Raw genomic sequence first — 19,565 nt, 5'->3', positions numbered from 1 at the left:
ACCTGTGTGTGATATAGACAATGACAGACATCACCAGTAACACCCTGTGTGTGATATAGACAATGACAGACATCACCAGTAACACCCTGTGTGTGATATAGACAATGACAGAGATCACCAGTAACACCCTGTGTGTGATATAGACAATGACAGAGATCACTAGTAACAACCTGTGTGTGATATAGACAATGACAGACATCACCAGTAACACCATGTGTGTGATAGAGACAATGACAGAGATTACCAGTAACACCCTGTGTGTGATATAGACAATGACAGAGATCACCAGTAACACCCTGTGTGTGATAGAGACTATGACAGACATCACCAGTAACACCATGTGTGTGATATAGACAATGACAGACATCACCAGTAACACCCTGTGTGTGATATAGACAATGACAGAGATCACCAGTAACACCCTGTGTGTGATAGAGACTATGACAGAGATCACCAGTAACACCCTGTGTGTAGGTGAGACAATGATGGAGTTTACTACTACAATAAACTCTCTAGTGCCACCTACAGTCTAATAAGCTCAACGCATTCTCCTTACCGTGATAATGAGTACTGACATTAGCTAGGTTAAAGTTTAGCGATCTGTCACCTTGTACCGACAGTACCCTCTAGAACAGTAGGGTGTATTTTTGAAGAACACATCTCCGGTCTGCACACCTCATCTACCTCCTCAGCTTTCACATTGGCGGTTTACACTGATGACTCTGCCATTCCCTCGTCTGCCCACAGCCACAGCAAGTCTTTTAACATTCAACATGATGGGTGTAGCACTATAGTCTCCCTGTTAGAGTACACGGATATAGCTGTTGTCATTCTGACTAATAACCGAATGGAACTAATATACCATGTTTACTATTTTGGAATTGATACTGTCTAGTTAATTGGTATTGATTTATCTACTCAGCATTTCTTTAATATATTCATCAGAAAATGCTCATCAATCATACACAACTTCATAATAACATATAATAGTGATTAGTGAAACAGACATGGTAGAACTTCTTTTTTTGTGACGTGATAATGTTCACGTGAGTGGTTTTCTACAACAGTGTGATGTAAGCGTAACACCAATACTTTTGATATGTTCATCACTATTTATGACCATTTTCAATCGCACCATTACTTGTAGAGAGGTCCGCTTTGATCCATTTCATATACAGATATTCTTGCCAATGAATGGTTTTCTTTTTCGGAGCATTTTTTCGCACCTAAAATACATTTAGTGGTTGTATTTATATGAACCTAGTTGTAACAAAGTCACATTATAAATGGTTGGGATGTCATAAATTGACTGTACCTAAACATACATGTCCATTGCTACAATGTCATGAATTGACTGTACCCAAAAGTTCATGTCCATTGCTACAACGGTATGAATTGACTGTACCCAAAAGTTCATGTCCATTGCTACAACGTCATGGATTGACTGTACCCAAAAGTTCATGTCCATTGCTACAACGTCATGGATTGACTGTACCCAAAAGTTCATGTCCATTGCTACAACGTTATGAATTGACTGTACCCAAAAGTTCATGTCCATTGCTACAACGTCATGGATTGACTGTAACTATCTCTACTAAGAGTTTAACGTCATTTCCAAGTGTTCTTTTTACCCGGATCTCGTGAACATGCATTACTTTACCAGTTTTTCTTAACGTTGTTACTTAATAGCCGTGATAATCAATTTGCTTTTCTAAAATGGTCTTTCTTCTGACCTCTCTGTCAATGAATATTTGGTTCCCAGTTCCTCTTCATTCTTCCTTGATGCAAATTTGGCATAAATTTAAAAATACTGACCCCGTGTAATCTAATTAAAACAATGTAGTACTGGTTTACCCAGACAAAACAAAAAACAAATAAAATTTCAATAAAACTAGGACAAAATATAAACAAGAGAAAGTTTTATACAGAGACTCCTTAAAAAGCATAAGGAGAACAAGGCCATTATATTACAACATCTTAAAGATATATTAAAAACATCACTAAAATGTATCTGGTAAGTGATACAATATACTTGACAACAACACCAGGCAACTACCGAACAAGGTTGTACAATAGATACGCAAGTTGATATCACCTTTTAATACAAATTTAGAATTGGATATAGTACAGCGTAGATCTAGATGAGGAAATGCATTACTAGGTAATTCGATTATTTTGTAACTTTCGTTTTTCTAATTATTTCATAAGAATGTCAAGCACATGTGTATATTCTGAACCCTGTCACTATTCGAGTGAATTAAAACATGGCATACAGGTTACGCCAAACCTCCTGGACTTAAAAGTCCTCCAGCAGTGTCTAACACCTGCAGTACATTTAACTTAAACATGAAAATATTTCCCAATGTTTCACAAGGAGATCGTAATGTCGATTATAAAACTTCTCCATAATCTCCCGCAACCTCGAAACACAGCGTTGTAAGTTAATGTGTCAGCTGTCGACATGTTTCTCGGGAACCATGATATTGATAACAAGTCCTAGAATGTCGGAACAACTGCGACATGTATACATTACAGGTTGGGGAAATATGACTATTACTATCTAGAAATGGAAATTCACAATATTGAAGTCATACTCATCACGCACATCGTACAGTGTGGTGTAGTAAGGACGATTTAAACATGGTTTATTTTATGTTAGTCTCCCTCGTTTGTCTTCTCCCCAAACGAAGCAAATGAACAGTTCATTCAGTTGAAGAAATTATATACTGTAGTGTGCAGAGCCGGATGATCTGGCCTCAGACTACAGTTAATTTCTCTATATGTTCTACCAAAAGAAAACAAAAATGCAGATGTTTTGGTTCTTAAATTGTAGAACTATTCAAGACAAACCTTCATTTAGCTGGAAAGTACATCATGATATGCATTTAAGAAGATATGCTACTACACTAAAATTCCTCCACTACAATAGATATTGTACAACAGTTCTGAGTAATAAATATGTACATACCTGTTATAGCTAAGTCTAGAGAAAATACTTACTAAGTGACCTGTAATTTCATTTTGCACTGCATTCGCGTACAATGACCCGGAAGTGAAACAGTGGTTTGTGGCCTTCTGGAGGTACACGAACAAAATTCAGTGGAACTGATGTTCAATGTTGATCATAGCATCAATGGAGTTATTTGAAATCAAAATGCCATCAGCCTTAAAATTCTGGAGAGTAGTTTACTCGAATAAAAGAACGATATAAGAACAATATAACATTGTTTATCTGGATTCTTGTGAAGTTTAGTAATCAATTTAGGTAAAAAATTTATAGGGTTTGATGACATGAATGGACAAAAACTCGGTTGCGTTATCTGTAGTTACAGTTTTAATCCACTCAGAACGAGAATCCGATGCAGCATGTTGTTATTTTGCCAAGTCTCCCGGAGCAGTCTTTCATGGAACTATCATACTGAGCGAGATATTCCTTTTAATCAGAGATTTCTTACACATGCACTCTTCAGAAAAGTTAAGGTACGTACTGATGACACACAAAAGATGTATGTCGAAGAAAATTTGTCAGACGAAATAAATCAATCCGATCGCGATAATGAGCTCGATATCCAAAATACATCACAAAAACTACGTTTTGTTTCTATTCAGCTCGAAAGGTTGGGGTTGAGATGGAGCGATGAGGCCGATAAATTTCGATTGAGTTGGACTTGAATATGTCTACTGATTTGGGTGGGACGTTAATGTATCTAGTTATTTGTAATTAAAGAATACAGAATTTTTTATGAGATTTCGGAAGAACTGGTCATCTACTGTTTTGTCCATCACCATTCGCGGTGACACCAGGTCAGTATTATCTTAAACCCTCTTATACATCATGCAATCGTTCAAAAGACGAAATACTACCTAATCATTCTTCGATATTACAATAATTTAGGTTGTCTACTAATGATAGGAATACGGACCTCCCCCGTGTATACTGGATCCAAAAACTTCACATGAATCCATATAAACAACCTTTTATAACTGACTCGTCTAATTGTGCAACAAAGCCTTTGTCTAAACTACTGCGCCACTCTGTTGGTTGACATGTTTTGGCTTTCATGCGAGGCTGAATTATTGAAGAGTTTATCAAAACAAGGTCAAAAAGACCTAGCATAGTCATTTATTTTCACCGTAAGGTATATTGCAGAGGCCTTATCTTCAATTAACAAGAATTTGACTACGTCCATCATATATATCCACCAGAACTGGAAATCAAAGATACAACATACTGTTTTACATCTGCTGCTTATCTTGATCCATATCGTGAATTTTCCATTTCTGGATAGCAATATCCCTGCATCTCCAACCTGAAGTATTTACATGTCACAGTTGATTCGATATTCAAGGGTCTGTTCAATATTATCACGATTTTCGTGCAAGAAGTCGTCAGCTGACTGACAAACTCGTAACACAAAGGTTCAAAACATGCAGGTTGATGAAAATTATGGTGAAGATTTATGGTCACCATTATGACCTCATATTCTATTTCTTTGTGCGACATGAAGCTGAACGTATTTAATGCTCGTTAGTTTGAATGTTTGTTCCGTTGTTGTGTACGTTGTTCTCGTTTGAGATTTTACATTACTTACTTGGATTAACCAAGGTTTACATGACGGGTGTCGTCGATGAAACAGAAGATGCTTACTCTTTCGGACCACCTTTTTTCAGGTGTAATTTTTGTTCCTATTTTGCCCTAGTTTTATGGAATTTGAGTTTAAATTATGATTATGTTGCCAGTTTAATACTCTTGTAATTCAGTTTAGAATATTTATTTTGTTATTCTAATTTACACAATATAAGCATGCATTCACTAAATTGCTTTATTACTGAGTGGCTTAAAAAATAAACCGTATTTTGGCAATGGTGAAGTGAAGAGCAATTGGCAAGTTACTTTTGTCTTCCCGAGCCAGATCTTAATTTTAAGACATCGACCCTGCATTCTATTGATCCTGCAACACCTATTGAAAATTCAGACTATCGGAACTTCTACACTTTTTAGACCTGTTCATTCTTTGTTTACTTGACGTTGACATTACGCTGAATTGTGCCAGATTACACACACCAAAATAATTACTCCGCGCGGAAATAAAGTTCCACATTTCAATTAAATAAATTTGTTTTTTTTTACAGCAAATAACATTTCTTGTTTAAGCAGTTATTTAAATCTTTGAATACAATATTGAAGTATAACAGGAAGTAAATCTGTGGAATCATTTGCACGCACTAAAGTACAGCTGTTTTCCGTCTCTGTTGAATACAGCAAAAGTGTAAGTGGTAGCTGTTTTTCGTGTAAATTCATGTATGGTACTTGTGTTGTTCATATAAATAATATATTCAGTGCTTTTTAAAGTATTTTCAGCCATTTATTGTAGTACGATGCATGCAATTATGATAATATTATTATCTATTTATCGGTTTGTGTGTGTCCTACTATTGGCGCCAAATAATTGCATTGAACATTTCATAAACGGATTAGATCTTTTGAATAGTTTGAATAAGAAATCGTGCATCTCATTGGGAAATGTTTTATTTTCTGGTGAAGTTGTACGTGTTTAATTGTCGTTAGTACGTGTTTTCGTCTTATTCTCATTATTTACGTGGACTGACCAAAACATACATGGCGGGGTTGTCGATGAAGTAGAAGACGCTTACCCTTCCAGAACAACCGGTCTTATTTGCCTCGTATTTTTGTTCATAGTTTGCCCTAGTTTCGTCACATTTGATATAATCAGCATAATCTATTGGCATTTCTTGATCTCATTGGTTGTTTTTGTTAAAAGTGACATTAATGTCACTTTGACGTTTAATTTTCTCTTGTAACCTTGACTTCTTGACCTTCGTAAACATCTTTATGACGTTACTAAGCTGTTCTAGAGCTAATTTTTGCAATGCCGGTATAGGCGCTACAACAGACAAATATTAGGGAGTTCTTATCTAAACACTTACTATTTAGCATTATGAATTTCCAATTCATTCATATTTTTTTCAATGTTCATTCTGTTTCAAATACATGTGTATTACCAGTGGGTTTGAGTAACATGTATGTAAACATCAGATGACAAACTTTCCATATATACCCTATCTAATAGGTTCATATTGAAAAATCTGTGTCGTGTTAAGAAATGTACTAACATTATGCTACACAATAGAACCATAACCCAAAAGGTCGTAGTGTGCTCTTATTAATTTGAAAATTGTCACCATAACGCCAAACACAATTGAAGTTGATGTTTAATGTGTAATGTATCATGATATGGCATGAAATTTTCGACTTTCCTCGACGGATTTCTTTTCTTAAGAGAAGTTATTGTGCAGCTCATCAAGCCAATATAAAAGCGACGCTACAAATAACGACCCCTTTCTGTGTTATTGGATGTTAAAATCAATGATCTTGCTAACAGACTTGAATGTGTCGGCAGTTAATGGTAAAAGAGTGGTTTCATTTACCGATATGGAAATAATAGTAACACATATATAAAAAGCCAATTAAAACCATGGTAGCAGATTATTTCAATTTATTTTAGATGAAGATTTACATAAATTGTTTGTTAAAGATTGACAATGGGCACGACCAACATATCAAACTGCCATATGATAAAACTCTAGTGTAAAAACTCATTCATCGAAAGTTCATTACATAATCTCCGGACGGGTCGAATAATCCGGACGTGTCAAGTGCCCTGTAGATATACTCCAGACGGGTAGAATAGTCCGGATGTGTCAGGAGCCCGGTAGATATACCCCGGACGGGTCTAGTGCTGACACATTAGCTACAGACAAGTCGACAATTCAGTACACGTACTCCGGACGGTTTTTGCCCTATACGTACATCAACGAATAGTAAAGACATATCGAATACCGGATACACACAATCCGGACGTTCTTAATGTCTGACACACATAATCCAGACAAATTAACAGTCGGGTATGTATGGCCCGAACAGATGAATACCGGGCACACATAATCCGAACAGAGTAAGTGCCAGGTAGTCATAGTCCGGACATATTAGATGTCAGATTCACAAACTCAGGACAAATTAAATACCGGATACATATAGTCCTGATAGACGAAATGTCAATTCTATAATCATACAGTAGTGTTTTCAGATTATCAATAGATCTGATGAACATTAGAATGTGGTATAAAGGAACAGCATAGTGTTTATGTACATCATCGGAACATCTAAATAAAAACCAAGTCAATGAAAAGTATCTATCATTCTACTGTATTGTATTGGTTCAAAAGCAAGACATCTCAATCTGAATTTAATATCGTGAAATCATTACCACACAAGTTACTGACATCCTATTAGCAATCTGATATCAACAAGTTACAACTAAATTAAGGACGTCCAGTGACATTTTGAGAACCCAGCCTAATCAATAAGTTATCTATAACAGTTTTATCTTTAATGATTTCATTGAACCTGACAAAACTTTGTATTCTCCCGAACACGGCCATATAATTTCCAAAACTTGGTTTCTTGTCGTGTGTTCCAATGGTGATTCGAAACATCTTTCTGCTGTATGAAATGTTTCAATAATAAAACATTTACGTCATACTGGCAAATATACTAGACCGATAATATCAAAGGCTTGTCCCAGGGACATGATAGTTGGTAATGTTATGATATGGTGATTCCTTACACACAAATGTAGGTAATCTACTGACACAGCGTCAATATTAGATCGTTATTATAACAGAAACATTTAAACAGATTTCATGAACAGTAAAATATAACGCTTAAATTATCTATATACATATATCAAATACTATACAAATATTAACGTGTATACTGGAACGAAGAACGGGTATCAAGACGGTTACAACACAAACATATGTCCGATTGAATGACATTAAGTGTCACAATGTTTATACAAATGTCAAACACGATAAAATTCATATTATAATCGACACTTTTCCATTTTATAAATAAAAATGGGATCGATTCGACATCGCAGGAGCTATTGCCCTTGTAAACACATGTATGAAAATATACTATATGTTTTCAAACTGTTATACATATATATTCACACATTAAAAAAATCTTCATTTCCGCTTGACCTAACTGACAGCGTTCTAGATTCACTAAAGGCATTCTGCCAGACGTGCCTTCCCGAACCCTTTGTTTAAATGTGCTGAGTACAGATAAAGTAACGACTGCATTTTCCAGAGACACAGCGAAAATCTGACGTCACAAAAACACTTCGGTTTTAGTAAACAACACACATTGGCTCATTATCATTTTCCGCCAGGTACTTTGTAAATGGCAATTCTATTGAACACCATTGAAGTTTGTGTAATGCGTTACCCGTTACACTTGGTTGATTTCAAATCCGTTCATCAACACATGATAGCATTGTCTTTATGGAATAGCATGTCATGATTCAATACTGAATAACATTTACTGACATATCCTCCTTTTCCAAATGCGTCCATATATATTTTTTTCTATAATCCAATTGAAACGAAATACATTTCACATATCGTTTCATCAACTTAATTTCTCTTTTTCCTCAGAGAACTTTTAGACCTACATTTGCCTTTCCGTTGGTGTTTCGTGAATCTTCGGAGACGTCGTTGCCACCTATCCTTCCAGCGGATGACAATAGTCTTCCGGTCGACATCATATCCGGTACGATTGTTCCGCCTCCGGTGTTTACCAATAAGAAGATATTGACGATTGAGCCGCAGTTTCGGACATTTGCACTTGACGTCTCTTTTAGGAATCCACAGGTATGTTTCACCTCGCCTGTTCTGTTTCGGGTCTGGTTTGTATATGCTGATGACGTGAACTGTAAATCTGACCATATCTCCAACAGTCTCTCTCGACAGGATGTTGGCATGGATTGCTGTAATTAAATCACAAATACAACTGTTAAAAACAACGCATCTAAAACGCTACACGTCTAGAAATGCTTCATATTGTTGCCAATAACAAAATTACTTGGTTGCGTAAAACAATCAGTACAAGTTATCCTATTGCTAAGTGATGCATGTAAATGGCTCTATTTTAAGATTACAGTAAAACTGTATAATACTATTTAACTGTATGGACATTTATTTATATTTTGTTTACAAAACATTGTTATGTGATTGAAGGCAAATGGGACTAACCAAAATCTCGGCGGCAATACTTGCGAATGTTGACTCTCTTGTTCTTCGATTTACATTTTCCACAAACGGCTGAAATGAAATAATCACCCTTAAAATATGAAGCAACATGAAACAGAAAAACATCAAAAGTGTATCATTTTAAACAGTTGAAAACTCAATTGGTGCACACAGAGTTGTTAATATCTACGTCAATATGTTGGTATATATGCCAATGTGTTTATATCAATGTAAATAGGTCAATATAATTATTTAGGTTAATAAAGTAATAACTAGGTCAATAGGTTGATATCTAGGTCATTGCGACCATATATATTGCCAATGTACTTACTAATATAAATGTAAATTCAAATATTACATTTTTACACTTATTGATAGACTGATCCCAGATAATTAATAACGTAACGTTAATTCTCTGTAGTTATGGGAATGGAGCAGTGATTGCGCGGCCACCTTGATCGACACTGTGTAGAATTATGGGGTATAAAATTTAATATTTCCCAATCCAAACCACACCTTTGCCGATAATTGGTATAATTATAAAACGTTTGAAATTATATATTAGTTATCAAAATGAAGGATATTAATAACGACCAGTAGTGTTGGGTGATAAGGTATGAGGACAGGGCGTTAAGACATTACCAGTGTTTTACGGTTTGTCTAGACAGTTAAATTGTAGAATGTATGTAAGTCTAATTCAATCTACGGTCATAATTACCTACACTACGACGTTATTGCTATAAACATTATGTAAACAATGCTGCAGTGCACATCATTGTCATTTTTGGAGTTTGCACTTCATCTATGATGTATTAACAGTGCTGTACAACATGAAAATACCAATATAATTTATCACAATGCCTCCTGTGTTTTCTGGTGTTTGGAAAATGTTAGATAAATGACTATACCGAAAAAAAATGTTTATGGTCATGCACTATTGAGGGAACCAAACTTAACAGTTGTTACAAGGTAATTATATCTGCCGCCTGTTTTAGGGAAACAACAACAAAAGTTAGTTGTAAGGTAACTAACTACACATACTGCCTGTTTTAGGGAAACAACACCTAAAGCTTGTTGTAAGGTAACTAACTACAAATACTGCCTGTTTTAGGGAAACAACACCTAAAGCCTGTTTTAGGGAAACAACACCTAAAGCTTGTTGTAAGGTAACTAACTACACCTACTGCCTGTTTTAGGGAAACAACACCTAAAGCTTGTTGTAAGGTAACTAACTACACCTACTGCCTGTTTTAGGGAAACAACACCTAAAGCTTGTTGTAAGGTAACTAACTACACATACTGCCTGTTTTAGGGAAACAACACCTAAAGCTTGTTGTAAGGTAACTAACTACAAATACTGCCTGTTTTAGGGAAACAACACCTAAAGCTTGTTGTAAGGTAACTAACTACACATACCGCCTGTTTTAGGGAAACAATACCTAAAGCTTGTTGTAAGGTAACTAACTACACATACCGCCTGTTTTAGGGAAACAACACCTAAAGCTTGTTGTAAGGTAACTAACTACAAATACTGCCTGTTTTAGGGAAACAACACCTAAAGCTTGTTGTAAGGTAACTAACTACACATACCGCCTGTTTTAGGGAAACAACACCTAAAGCTTGTTGTAAGGTAACTAAGTACACCTACTGCCTGTTTTAGGGAAACAACACCTAAAGTTTGTTGTAAGGTAACTAACTACACCTACTGCCTGTTTTAGGGAAACAACACCTATCGTCTGTTGTAAGGTAACTAACTACACCTACCGCCTGTTTTAGGGAAACAACACCTAAAGCTTGTTGTAAGGTAACTAACTACACATACCGCCTGTTTTAGGGAAACAATACCTAAAGCTTGTTGTAAGGTAACTAACTACACCTACTGCCTGTTTTAGGGAAACAACACCTATCGCCTGTTGTAAGGTAATTAACTACAAATACTGCCTGTTTTAGGGAAACAATACCTAAAGCTTGTTGTAAGGTAACTAACTACACCTACTGCCTGTTTTAGGGAAACAACACCTAAAGCTTGTTGTAAGGTAACTAACTACACCTACTGCCTGTTTTAGGGAAACAATACCTATCGCCTGTTGTAAGATAACTATAACAACTGTGTGAGTAACTCCACATACAGTCGAAAGCAGGGTAACTAAACATATTATCTGTTTTAAGGCAACTACACCCACTGTCTGATGTAAAGTAACTACCTTGCTGTTTGTTTTAAAGCAACTACACCTACTGTCTGTTGTAAGGTAACTACAGGAGGTTAACTAAACGTATCATCTGTTTTAAGGCAACTACACCTACCGTCTGTTGTAAGATAACTACCTTGCTGTTTGTTTTAAGGTAGCTACACCTACTTTCTGTTGTAAGGTAACTACAGCAGGTTAACATAACGTATCATCTGTTTTAAGGTAGCTACACCTACTGTCTGTTGTTCAGTAACTCGTTCACTATCTCTTCAGAGGTAACTTTGCCTACAGTCTGTTTAGGTAACTCTATATACCATCTGTTTTAACGTAATTTCACCTACGTTTGGCATCGGGATAACTAGAACTACTTCTTACTGTCAATTTAGAAATCGTCCGATAACATTTAAATGATTAACTATAATATGTTAATGAAAGCATGTTTTCAAAATTATTTTTAACTTGAATCCGGAAAATTGAGTTACTTCTCATGTGTTGTTTAATATAGAGCAGCTTTGAAGCGTTTAAATTACATATTACGATGGTAAGTCAGTGTGCAATAAAAACAGCATTCAATTTGAAATTCGATACCAGAAGGCTAAGTGCAGTTGCAGTAAATGTGATCTTAGTGTAAACATTGCTATAAAAACTGGACTGTGTTAATGTAACACTAGTTAATTGTATATTAATAACTTTCCGCGGCACACTTTTATGTTCGGCGTTCATTCTACGATTTCATTTTGGTAATACCTCCTATTAATATATGTTTTCACCATGTTGTATAAGACTCATTTTCTCGACAATTCTGAGAAGTAATTTTTACGCGCATGCTTTTCCCGTACCTAATGGACCCTAGCTGGTGCGGCCAGGTGTACGGGCCACACACAATACATACACATGCGCATCGCATATACAAGCGGAATGATTTCAATGGAACTCGTGATTTCGTATGAAAAACATTCCACAATAAGAAATAGTGCGAACTGTGTACACTAAGTCTAGGCATGGTTGTTTTCTTTCAGGACTTGCCATTGAAGTCATAACAAATGTTGGAATTGGAATGGTATCAAACTGGACGCGCACCAACCAAAATAATTTCTGATTTCAAATAGGAAGGCGGGTATTAGTAGTGAATGGAGACACAAACAGTATGCTAGGTGCTGTGGTCTCTCATCAATCCACAGCTCTTCTTCCGTCTTGTAACAGAGTGTTAGCGCTCAATCCGGCCCATTAAACGAAAAGCTTTCCCAAACTCCACAATCAATCATAGCATTGGTCATAGCTTTCACACGAGTAAACGAAGCGATAGGCCTTTCGTCTGATATTGCATTTTCTACTGAAGTGTGATCTGGGATAGCTCTTGGGAAGTCTTCAACCGTAAGAGAGTTTGATATTTTGGATTAATCGTGACACTAGGCGTTATATTAGCAACAAATCAAATGTTTGATTCAAAAACTTATGTCAAATTTATTGAATACAGGTTACTCTCTTGCCGTATGTGGCTTTGTGTGACTTTATGTGATCCTGTAATTTAGTTAGATCCAGGTTTGTAGAGGATTAAGTTCTATTCTTTTCTCCTAGAGGACACATTTCTCCATCAAAGAAAATGAATAAAGAATCATAGGTTTGATTTAAATTTTAGTAACGTCTCATAAGTCATGTATTTGCACATTTGATGCGGAATTAGCCTCATACCGGGAAGATAGGTGTTACCACCGTTAAAGTCCACCTGTAGTGTTAGCCCCGTCCTGGATACTATCATACAGGCCCTATCATTAAGTATTCAAACAAACTCGCTCATCTGTGTTAATCCATGTTTGCCTGTGTATTTCTTGCTCTATTCATTAAATCTGTGTAACTCGATTTCAAAATAACATGATATTACGACCATTCTTAACCCTTGAGAAATAAAGACAGAATATTTGATGGTTTTGGAGAAATATTCTTGAAGACCTACCTGGTCGGGGCCTTGGAGTGGGCGAAACAGGGATCTCTGAAAAAGCCAAAACAAAGCAATATGAGCAAAGAAAATGTCACTAGGACCTTGTCTTACGTAAATTTACCTAAAAGAGGTAACAGAACAAAGTTTATGGATGGGATCGAACTAAAACAACTAAATACATACATAATGTAACAAACAGACAAATATATATATAAAAGAACACAAATATATATATATATCACGGCTACCGCTGTGCGCCGCGCCTGCACTATTGCGACACCTATCTGCGTAATCGCTCTTTCATTTGCTAGATCATATTCAATTTTGTCTGGTTTACTAGAACTTTGGAGCAATTTCGAACATTTAATGCAATAATTCTTATGAGTTTGGCAAAACTGAAAAATGATAACATCTAAAATTTTCTTTGGAATCTTATGTCCAATGCAAGAAAATTAGTTACAGCATCGCTTTGTGATCAGACAACTGAGGTATACACATCCGGTGTTAGACAGGGATGCACGAGATTTCCCCGACATGCACGTGCCAAGAAACCTAGAACGCTACCTTCTACAGGTATTTACAAGCTAGGACATTTCGTGTCACAAGCTAGACCTGCTGTCTGACTACACCAAACCCTTAAACAACATAAAATGTAACTAAAGCTTAAGACGAATGACTTCATGACTGAATATATTTATTCAAACCAAGAAACAAAAAGCATACGAACAGCTTACACTTATCGCTTGCCGTGCCATATTGATATAAAAAATGTTAATTGAAATCCCTCTTAATAAGCTCATGTGTGTTTCACCCCTGTTACGAAAGTGTTTGTCGTTCACGACCTAAATACATATGCAAATACAGGAACATGATAATTAATACAGACTTTTTCCTACACAAGCATGCACTGAGATAAAATTGAGCTTGACTGATGGTAAACATGCCAATCGCATAGTAAGACCGATCCATGCGTGCCTGGTTAAATGCATCAACAAGTTTAATTCTATTTGACATGATATATGTTGTTGGAGGGGGGTCAAAACAAACACCATTCCATAACTACAAGTCAATGGGCGATATTAGCGTCAAAAGATGTGATGAAACTTGGATAAACTTTTATAAATTGGTGTTTAAAATTGACAGCAAAAGGTAAATAAAACCAAAATAGAAAAAAAAACCAAAAACCATGAACAAGGTCCATTAATTATCTCCAATTCATCTGTATTTACCAAAATCAGTACCAGAGTTTACATGTATGTGTTAAGATCACGATATCAGATTATCCCAAAGTGAAAATACATTACATTTACTGTTCCTTATTCACATAAGCTCGACAGTTCTAGATCTACCTATCTCGCCTCCAAGTTTCCATACTCTACATCAATATCAACACAGTTGAGTCCAATCCTAGGATGCATCCTGTACTGTAAAATCATAAATTCTCGTGGGGGTCAATTTTCCTGGGAATTTTTTTGTGGGCTCTTCATTTCGTTGGTAGATACGGTTCAATACTTGTACTTATACATATGAATTCGTGTAAGAGTACCGAGTAATAAACGAAAATTAATGCTCCATGAAAATTAATGATTTAAAAGAATTTTCATTCATCTTCATGGTAGCTATTACCAAAATAGTATTAAACTATGGTATTGCTATCCACATGGGCGATGCATGGTGTAACCGCCACAATGGTAATTGTTGGTATGTATATGGTTAACGCCTACGTGTTTTAAACGTAAATCTATATGTATGACTGTACGAACGAACTCCTACACGAAGGAAGTTTTTTGGTGGTTTAAAGTTTTGAATTGTCTATGGTATGATTGAAATCTGGACTGTAATATGACACCTGCCGGATCCACTTTACAACCTTCATGTAATAGCTGTCAAAGTTTTATGCCCTTAATTCTCTTACGTAATGATAATTTTACGAGCACCGTTTGGGCCAATTTCATAGCATATATATAAAACTAAACGCACAACTCGAGAACAGATAACACATTTTCTAGTTTAAAACCACTTCACAAGAAAAGTCACTTGCAGAGTTTCAGCTGTTTCGGTATTCGAAATCTTCATCTATTCGCAACTAGGCAATTTGTAGAACAAAGTGTTAGGATCTAGGCACACGCCACCTCGATCCCGGTTACCCAACGAGGAAGTCATTTAAGATAACCCGTCAATCAGAAATCTATCGGTTACACGTTCAAGAACATCAGTAATTTATTTTTTGTAGATTGTTTAATGTATGGATATTTTTACCAAGTTGTAGATACGGAAAAACAGTTTGATATATATTTTATTGAAGCTTACTGCAAGGTGGACTCCTTCCAATTGTATAATAAATGCGTTACTTGCACTGGGGTTAATAGAAATGTGGAAGAAAACGAAAACGTAATGTAAGGAAAGCGATTTCCAGTGGAAATACCCCAACAAAAAACTTCTGTTATCTTTAATCACCAAAATATCCATCATATATTGTAGGACAACTCGGCAGGATTCATTACAAGCAATAGTCAACATATTTTCACGTATCATAAAGCCACGTTTTGATGTCATTAGGAGAGTTAAGTTACAGGCAGCTGTTTTATGTGCATTTAGTATCCCCTCCTTTACTGACCGCACTCGGAGTAAATTGAGATGTAGGGCGAGGAGGTAGAGTAAAATAGACTCGTTATATAGATACATATTTTCTCTCTTTCTATTGAAAACGAGCAGTCTACGACAACTGATTCAGTCACGCACAAACATTTGTCATGCAATAATGAAATAGCTTTATCTTACAAAGTATTTATGTCCTGTATTTTAATATATGTTTGGAACTAAGTTGAAGTATTAAGTGTAGACGATTTAGGTTATGAAATACAAGAACATTATCTATACTTTATATACTCCCGTAACAGAGAAAGCCGAGTGAACAGATGTTCCCGCACTGGGCTCACGGTAGCTGCACACGGTACAATAATAAACAGATAAAATGTCAAACCCACAGCTTCCTTCACTGCCGTCATAGATTATTTGTTAGGAGCCGAATTCACGTATACGTTTATATATTCAATTCGCCAAAACATAATATTCCTCTTTTAGAGTTCTGATGACAATACAGTATGTTATACATCTACTGTTGGACCAAACATCCTAAAGCTGGCGATCATTTGAGAATGTAGTTTCGTAGTCAGGTTAGAAGTAGTTCCGTAGTTAGGTTATGGAAAATTTAGGAAAGCTCTGAAGTACGAGTTGAAGACTTTTTTCGTAATTTGTAATAGTTTTTAACAAGGGTAGAAGTAGTTTTATAATTTGCCTCAGCTTTATATTTCGGTTAGAGGATTTTTGTAGAAAAGAAAATTTATATGGTACATGTATTTTTGTAGTAAATGAGGTTTTTGTGGTTAGGTTATTTTTATACTAAGATTAGGGCTAAAAAATAGAAATTGCGCGTGCCATCTGCTTAATATTTTTTATACGATAAAACACTGATAATTGAGGTCTTCAACGTGTTTGTTTTACATATGCATTATACTATCGAGACCACACTGTTAGTGAGGCAAATGTTAGTACAAAGTGGACACATAAAGTGCTAAAACAATGGTCACTGATTGACCAGTAATATCTACATAAGTATTAAATCTAACCATGCCATATCGTTTTCGAAAACATTAAAAACACAGAAAAGTAACTTTAAAACATCACAGATGCCAGTCATGAACTCCGTTTTCCTTTCTCTAAGCTATTCAAAATGTATCTCATCTACGCATGCGCTAGACGTAATAATAACACAAACTATTTTTGTTGTAATCGTTCGATGTCGAGTTGGCAGTTCCTGAAATAGAGGAATGTCATTTTCCAAAAATAATACAATATTTGTTCCGCAAATACAAAGTAGTGCCAAGTAACAATGATGCGACAAACTGTTTCTCTATTTCTAACTGCATCTGCGCATTAAAACACGTGTAAAACAGAAAAAAAACTTAAAGGACACGACGGAAACATTAACGCGCATATACATAGTGGTGATGTATGGAACTTAACCAAGGTGGGACGCTCTCTACCCATGCATATCATAGCAACCTGAGTGGGTTTTAAAATGTAAATCATCCTGACATGTGTAAGAACATGCAAAACATATTACTTATAAAAGAATTTCTTTTTTGTACCAATGCCACCATATTTATTGCCATGGTATCCTAATAATCGTTTAAACTTTTTATGCAGAAATACTTAATAAATTGCAATGGCCATTCGAGACATCATAAAGGAATTTTGATGTAAATGATGGTGTTGATTTGTGGTGCGAAGTAGCGTTAGCTAGTTATGCCTCAGCGTCGGCTCATTTTAGCGTTTAATCAACAAAACTCAAAACATTGTAATGAAGTTAAAAGTCAAGAATAACCGAAAGGCAAAATTAAAGTTAAAAAAAAGAAGAAATAAAAGAAAGAATATAGGGAGGACACTACATTTCGTTATACTCTTAAAACAAGGTATAATTTACAAATACTGGAACAAAGGCGAAACATTAGAAAACACATTTCAATTACATTAACTACGTGATAAAAATATTGTTTTTTTTATGTACGATATCATCTTCACAATTCAATGTGTGAGGGGATCGAGTGTAAAATGGAATAACTTACTTATACACGGGGCGATGGGCGAGTTGCTCTGCTGGTATCCCTTTGCACATCTATTGCACGTGAGACCAGTTACCCCATCCTTGCATGGACACTGTCCAGTTGATTGATTACAGGTACGGCCAAGGGCGCCGACGGGATGACAGTCACAGCCTGATAAAACAATGACAGGGTATTAAGATTTACGCATAAGAATTTCTCAATTAGTTTGGGTAAGATAAATCATTTTCTAAGGTAAGCATGGACTTAAATAACATTTATTTCGTTAGTTAAGCAATATGGTTGTTAAAATCTACAATGGATAACATCTTTCATAAACTGAACAGAAGGAACTAGACATGTTTTGAAACAAAAAGAAAAATAGTATTACTTATAAAGATGAGACAGCAGAACCAACTTCCTTGTCGAAAGAAAAGGAGGTTTTTGTCATATATTTCCATGCATGTAATTTCTGTCACTTATACACCATCTCAGTAAATATACACTTATCATTCATGTCTGGCCAATATTATACATCTCTATCATGTTTTATCAAACTTCTGAATTACGATATGCTATATCTTCCTATTATTTTAAAACACATTAAAATGGAAATTACTTTCTGTTTCTGACAGATTTATAACTAACAACAGTTTTTTTCTTTAATTTGTTTCATACAACTCAGGAAAACCACAATAAAGTGGGAGAATTCATAAAAAACAAACTTCTACAATAAGGATATATATCAACGATGAATTGAAGCAGCACAAATAGATATATTGAAAAAAAATATAGTCTTAAGATTTTAAAATAAAAGTTTTTTTTCACAATTTTATATTCTTCATATTCATGTACACATAATCTTATAATTTTTTTCTTACATTCAAGTTAGTGATTTGCATGACGTGTAATAATGATAAAAAGAAAATGGGTAAACAAGCAAACAAACAAACCAGACAAAAAGTCATTATCTGCATCGTATTCGCGCAAATAAATCACACATTTACGTAACTAACTTAATATAGCAGTTAATTCTCTTGTAAGGAAACGTTATAATGATGAAAACAAGGATCTTTTTGGTGTCATAATACAAATTTCTTTACAAAATTCTGAAGTTATTTTTACTAAAGTAATTAACATGTCTATCAAATATATTTAGCACACAAACACATACTCACACACACACATATATATATACGCATATCCTAATATAAAAACAAGATCCAACACAGCGTTTTAACATGCAGCATGTTTTATTTTCATACAGAGAAGTTATATTTACAAATACACGGATTATATCGCGATTAAAATAGCACTGTGTTGAAAAGAGATGTCGCTGATAACAGTTGCCTTCTGCAACCCGTTGAAAGAGGCTGTTATTGAACTGCTCCATCCATGTTAAAGTAGAACTGACACAATTTCTGACTGATAAGTCAGATCAGGGGAAGATTGTCTGCACCTTTAGCATAGAATATCAAAGCAACCAAAACAAAACACTTCAAAATTATCTGCATCGTTCATGTACTTGCAGTTAATTTGGCGATCCACACAAAACACTTATACAATAAATACATATTTTATCTATAATAATGTTCAGTTGTTGTATTGATAATCGTATTTCTGAACAGTATATTATTATTTCCATCCTGATAGCTGTAAGTCACCTGGCAACTAATTACAAAAACTTCTTTCACAGGAAATGCTTCCTCCTTGCAA

At 35.3% G+C, this 19,565-nt stretch overlaps 1 protein-coding gene across 2 annotated transcripts in view; it reads right to left on the bottom strand.

Moving 5' to 3' along the window:
• Positions 1-6,501: 6,501 nt before the first annotated feature.
• The window catches only part of LOC132551753 (netrin-1-like), a 48,471-nt gene continuing 35,407 nt past the window's right edge, over positions 6,502-19,565 (bottom strand). The window contains exons 3-7 of one of the 2 annotated variants that reach the window (XM_060215887.1): positions 17,874-18,023; positions 17,024-17,062; positions 13,261-13,296; positions 9,121-9,189; positions 6,502-8,855 (exon numbers count right to left, since the gene is read on the bottom strand). In XM_060215887.1, coding sequence (XP_060071870.1) covers positions 8,503-8,855; positions 9,121-9,189; positions 13,261-13,296; positions 17,024-17,062; positions 17,874-18,023 — 647 coding nt within the window. In that variant the 3' untranslated portion in view covers positions 6,502-8,502. The remainder of the gene's footprint in view (positions 8,856-9,120; positions 9,190-13,260; positions 13,297-17,023; positions 17,063-17,873; positions 18,024-19,565) is intronic. The other variant, XM_060215888.1, reaches the window with a different exon arrangement.

Source organism: Ylistrum balloti, unplaced genomic scaffold (assembly GCF_031769215.1).
Source record: "Ylistrum balloti isolate Yb309-2 unplaced genomic scaffold, AGI_CSIRO_Ybal_v1 Utg370212, whole genome shotgun sequence".
NCBI classification, from domain to species: domain Eukaryota; kingdom Metazoa; phylum Mollusca; class Bivalvia; order Pectinida; family Pectinidae; genus Ylistrum; species Ylistrum balloti.
Note: the sequence above shows the minus strand (reverse complement) of the source record. Positions and strands in the feature narration are given on the sequence as shown.